Below are 6000 nucleotides of genomic sequence, written 5' to 3'. Positions count from 1 at the left end.
TACTTCCCGTTTTTATGTGATCTACCATGATTTCTGACATAGTAGTTCAGGCACCATCTACTCCATTGTTTAATATGTTTTTAGATATCCTTTATAGATATAGATTACTATTTATGTTCTTAAAAACGCATTAACCTGTTTAACTAAGTTATTAAGTTACTTTAGAGTGCATGCTGCAGTTTTTTTTTCATTTAGCAAATTTTCAGCATCCTGCGAAATTCTCCAGAGTTTCATAAATTTTTCATCAAAATTTCTCCTGCTTTTCCAATCTCATCGCAGCAACCTTACTGGTCAACCAATCAGAGCCAGCTGTGCCCTATATAAATCCATCTCCCACATCAAATTCCCCACATGGGCATTAGCTTTTCACAGCTTGAGCACTGTGACCATTCCCTAACTCTTGTTTGTTTGCTCTCACCCCACTTGCCTTGTTCCTGCTCTAGTCTGTTTTCTGTACTAAGTCTGTCCTGTATTTATGTCTGTTCCATCACACTCCTACCTTGCCCTGTCTCTTTCCCCTCCTATCCAGTTGTGTCTCTTCATCCTGCTTCAGCCTTGTACTGTCTCTATGCCTGCTCCATCCCCTCCATACATGATTAGTCACAATAACCATACCTTGTCTGATGGACTCACCATCCTTCTACCAGTGGGGATCTTCCTGCCAGGAAAAACCTCTTAGATGAAGCAGGACCTACTGTTCACCGACACCCTTTTGCGGCCCCAGGCTTTCTGCGACCAGATTGGCAGGGATCCTACTCACAGTCAAGGTTATTTCCAGAAACCCAGTACAGAAAGGAACAGATGGAATTAAAGCTGAAGTCAGGCAAAAGGTCAGTAGCAGGCAGCGAAGAGTCATAAATCGGAAGTCAGGTAAAGAGTTTGTGGATCAAACACAACAGAGCTTAGCTAGGAGCCAGGTACACAGAACCAGCTTGGGCAATTTGAAAGAAACAGAGAACTGGTTTAAAATAAAAATTTGGTGCCAAATGTGACGTCAGCATGTCCACCGACGTCACAACGCAGCGCTGCGTATCATTGCACATTTGTGTGTGCCTAGGGACAGTGTGTGCCAGAACATGCTGAAGGTGGACACGCTGTGGAGTGTGCCTACATGGAGGAGCCCGGGGACTGGAGCACATGGAGGTGAGAACATGCCGGCTGCCCGGGGCTCCTTACACTTTCCTTTATGCCTTTCTTTTAAGAAAGCCAGTGAAATATGAAAAGTTGATTCATTATTTTCTTTCAGCTGGAAGGAAAAGCTCAAGGCCGAACAGAGCTAGTGAAAGGGAGGCATCTTATATGATTCATGTTTTTTCTGTCATTAATGAAAATACATGTTACTTGTAATTTATGGCCCATTACAGAAGCTTTCTTTTCTGCAGATCCTGCTCCAGCGCTGGCTGCCCAACCTCCAAAAGCCCAGGCTATAGTACAGTAGCATTGAAATGTTTTTAATGGGAATATAAATCCCAACTAAAAATTCTAAAAAATAAACTGGTTTCAATGTTAATAATTTTTAAGAGATTTGTTTTAGACTGTTAATACTAGGCTTTCAGTATAGCAGCTTGCTATTCATTTTTATGTGATTTTTAGTGGGGTGTCTACCAAAGGGTGAACTCTTACTTTCACCCATTGATAAATACCTTCTGGCAGACAAGCTATAGTCTCACTCTTTAAGAAATATAACCCTCTGATTCAAAGATAAATGCTAAGCTAAAACCCTGGTATTTACAATAATATTTTGTAAATATGTGGTTTTATGTCACTTGCACTTTAAGAAAAGGTGCTTGCAGTGTATCCACCAGTTGCAAAAGGCCCTGATATGAGCACTATTTTCCATTAAGACTATGCCTGAGTGCACTTTTAGTGCTGGTAGTGGACAGGTATGGGACCTGTTATCCAGAATGCTTAGGACCTGGGGTTTTCCAGATAAGGAGTCTTTCTGTATTTTGGATCTGCAGACCTTAAGTCTACTAAGTCTCCTATAAGAATTTATTATATCTTAGTTGGGATCGAGTACAAGGTACTATTTTATTAATACAGAGCAAAAGGAAAAAAACCCATGGAGATTTGAAATTCCAAATAAAAAGGAGGCCCAGAAACCAACATTCCTCCCAGTATGGCCCTTTGGAACCTATGGTACCATAGCTCCACTGGATCTATGCAATCTGGAAGAACAATAAAATCAAGGACTGCAGTATACCAGCTTATCTGTGGCTTGGCTACACATGGACTATCCGTGGGCCACTCTAGGTAAATCCTGCCAGTTGGTGGTGCTCACTGCATACCTCCCAACATTTTGAAAACGGAAAGAGGGACAAAAATAAATGTCGCTTGCAGTATGGCAATTTTTGACCACACCCATTTTTGTAACCACACCCCCTAAATACCACTCCAATTTGACTAAATGTGGCAGGTTATTTATAGTTTGAACACATTTCTGGGTGTTTTGGGGTCCTGTTTTATGTGTATTACAGCTTTGCTCTAAAAGGTGAAATTGCCCATTAAGCTGCGAGTCTTACTGCCCCTAAGAGACCTGTTTAGCTTATTAGTTACAATTGTATCTCAGTGCAGGGGGGCTTTTTACCTTTCTGGGCTCTCTGCCAAAAGCTTCTTATTTAATTAAAAGCGAAAAACAATATATCTAAGTGCAGGTGACGCTGGTTAAGATTTCTGGGCTCTCTGCCAAAAGCTACTTTTAATTAAATTTGTAAATTTGTATCTTTTTTAGCTTCAGTGCAGGAAATGAAAGGGAAATGAGGGACTTTTCAGTAAGAATCCGGGACTGCAGGTTGTGCTGTCAAAAGAGAGACTGTCCCGCGAAAATCAGGACAGTCGGAAGGTATGCTCACTGTTATGCTCAAAATGGCACCAACATACTAATCGCTGATTAAAATTCTATCCCTCACCTCTAAGTTCTCTTGCCTGATAAATATGCTAGGTTATGGTTTATGGATAATGAAGGCCTGTTACAGAATTGCCACATAAAAATGCCTGACTGTTGAGCTGATTAAATAAAGCTGCTCAGGGCATTAAATAAACGCCTTTACAACATATAGTTAAAACTATATGTTCTCTCAACATTTCTTTAAACTGAGTATTTTTGACCCTTACTTCTCACTAGTTACAGGCTGGCCTATTTTACACCAAATCAGTGTATCATAATTGAACATAGAGATACATATATATACATATTTATAATATATATGTTTCTAGATTTAAAGGTGTGAGATAACAGTCCTATTTATAGCAGTGCAATGATCTTTTGACCCTAAATGGGATGAGATAGGTAAAACCTGTTTCTATCTGTAGTTTTGGGCTGTGTGCATTGAGGGCCAGGAGAGGTTCAGAAAGGGAATGGATTAAATAGTATTCCTGCACAAAACCCGCTTTTTGTGCTGTGTAACAAGCAGAGAATGATATCTACCTGCCCTCCCTAATTTTTCTTGCAGTTTAGGCCACAGATTAGCTGTAGGAATGCTTTCCAGGGGTATATCCATTAGCTAAAAGCACAATGGTGCTAATGGAGTTCAGTGGTCTCCTCAGGCACAGGGTCCCTGGTGATGGACACTCTTTTTACTGACCTGCTCTTACATACCTGCCTAACGTGGCTGCCAAATGAAGCTGCCATGGCAGTAAGCACATCTAATTTTTTTTTTGTTTTGTAATTTTAGGGGCTTCATTTTCCAAATCAAATTGGCAGCTGGTGCAAATAGTTTTTTTTACTGTTCAAAGGCAATTTTTTATGGCAGAAGTCACCAACTAACTGAATAAGTAGGCACTGAAAAAAGTCCTGCAAGCTGCATGTCATTTAGTGTTCTAGGAACCCTGTATATGACACATGATACCAGCAGAGGATACATGTACTTTAGTCAGGCTCCTCTTGCAGTAAACATTTGTTTTCTTTCTTTGAGACTTAAATGTAAACAAGATATGCCTTGTTCCACCTCCTGCCACCTCAGTTTCCCAATCTCAAACAGCTGCTGCACATTCAAGTTATTTTTTGCTGTTCAAAGTTCATCCCCTTTTGGGTTAAATATTAAAGTCACATGGTGCTGGCTAAAGCGACGCCTCCTTAAAGCAAACTCCTCTCCTAGTAATTTCTCTTAGTACTTTAGTGCCTTGGGTCTAGTTCTATACTTGTGCTAGTGATACAAATATATTTCTTAACAAGCTATTGCAAAACAGAACTGGAGAAAACAAAAACCATGTCTCGTATGCTGAGCAGAGACCCGCTGGATATTGAGGTACTGAAAATAGATTGTTTTTTTCCCATAGCAGATGTCAGTGCATACATTATAGATCATGAGAAGGCAGAACATGCTACAGCAAGTCTCACTAACTGCATATTATAGTAACTGCCATCCCTGCTGTTCAGTAGTTTGTTTGTTAAATTAGCAGGTTTAAATTTTTGATTTTCTCTGTAAGCAACACTAGGGGTTATAAATCCACACCTGCAGGCACACACAGCCCCAGATTTCACCAAGGGAGGAGAAACAGTTTCTTTCCAGCTGGCAGAAAGACAGGAAAAAAAAGAGATTTTATTTGCCAGATAAGTATTGCTGAATAAGAGCTAGTAGTAAGCACATGGGGAATGTGTCTGAAAGAAATGCTATGTTTTCTATGGAATACAAATAGTTAAAAATCATAAATCTTACTGATGATCCAAATATTAAATATAAGAATATGTTTAATAAATAGCAACCGCATTACTTACAGGTGTTATATTTTAGACTTTTATTTCTAATGTGAAAAAAGTGAGCTGAATTCTGAGCAGTGCTGTTGGCTCCTAGAGCATATGGTATGATTCAGTAGAACCATAAATGCTGCATGTTTCACATTCTTTCCTTTGCTCAGATTGACAGTGCCTGCACAGTTGTGTAAAACGTGTACAGTGTGATACATGTGTTCCTGCAACTGCTCTCTACTAAAACGCCCAGTATTTCACAATACTCCAAAAAAGGATTTCATTTGCTGAGTGGTTCTGGGAAATGTAGTTTATAACCGCTGTAGGGCCATGTGTTTAACGCCACTTCTGCAAATGACGCTTTAACTAAAATAAATGACTAGTCGGAATATTGGGCCCACATTTACATTATATTTCATTGGTTGCTATGGGTTACAGGGTGTTTATAAAAGGTACAGTAAAGAATAAAAATGTTTTTTTTTTTAATTGGTTATTATGTGGCACTCTCTGTTACAAGACCCAGCATGTCATGACAAATGAAGGTTGATGAATTTATACCTTGCTATAGAGTGCTCATATGAAATTGTGCTGCATAATTTGCTGCTTGTTGGTAATGTAAAAAAAAAGTCTATTTTCTATCTATTAAAAGTGAGGCAGTGATGATCCCTCTTTACCAAACCTAATGTTGGTACCTAGCATATTTTTCAGGTTATTTTAGGATTGTGTATGGTGGGCAGTCATTAAACTCTCCCTTCCTTTGCTTTGACTACAGTATAAAATAATTGTGTGAGCGTTTCATTACACCAAACTCATGCGGAATTTGATCATGCATTGATCTTTCCCTCAACCTCTGGGAGCTGGGATGGTGGATAATGTGAACCCCCTATCCCTGCTTAATTACTAAGAAGATCATAGCACCAGGGCAAGGGCGATGATAAAAAAAATAAGTTCCCCCAAATATGGTTCCAGATCAGAGGTGGGATCTGGGTGCTATTGTACTTATTTTCTAAAAAGGAGGTTATATTAAAATAATGTTGTTGCTTATAATAACCAATCAGGCAATCAGGTCTTTGTTTTCTTTTGTATTACATTATCTACCAAACAGAAGAATCCTAATAGGTAAACCAATATAATTTGTATTTGTTGGTTAAAAATGAAGCATGAAGCCCTGATTTCTTACCCCATAGCCAAATATGTGCCCTTAGAAAGGAGTAAGAGTAAACTGAAGGTAGGCACTGGCACAGGTGGAGTTAAGGTAGCACAAAGTCCAAAGAACAGGCAGTTGTTCTGTGCTGCATAGTTAAGGCAGGGGT

General features: G+C 39.3%; 1 protein-coding gene across 2 annotated transcripts in view; it reads left to right on the top strand.

Moving 5' to 3' along the window:
* Window positions 1-4047: 4047 nt before the first annotated feature.
* Window positions 4048-6000, top strand: part of dpyd (dihydropyrimidine dehydrogenase) — a 412417-nt gene continuing 410464 nt past the window's right edge. Inside the window, exon 1 of one of the 2 annotated variants that reach the window (XM_018093615.2) lies at window positions 4048-4247. In XM_018093615.2, the coding sequence (XP_017949104.1) occupies window positions 4209-4247 (39 nt within the window). In that variant the 5' untranslated portion in view covers window positions 4048-4208. The remainder of the gene's footprint in view (window positions 4248-6000) is intronic. The other variant, XM_002933799.5, reaches the window with a different exon arrangement.

Source organism: Xenopus tropicalis, chromosome 4 (genome assembly GCF_000004195.4).
Source record: "Xenopus tropicalis strain Nigerian chromosome 4, UCB_Xtro_10.0, whole genome shotgun sequence".
NCBI lineage: Eukaryota > Metazoa > Chordata > Amphibia > Anura > Pipidae > Xenopus > Xenopus tropicalis.
The sequence above is the reverse complement of the archived record's forward strand: the minus strand, read 5'-3'. Positions and strand labels throughout refer to the sequence as shown.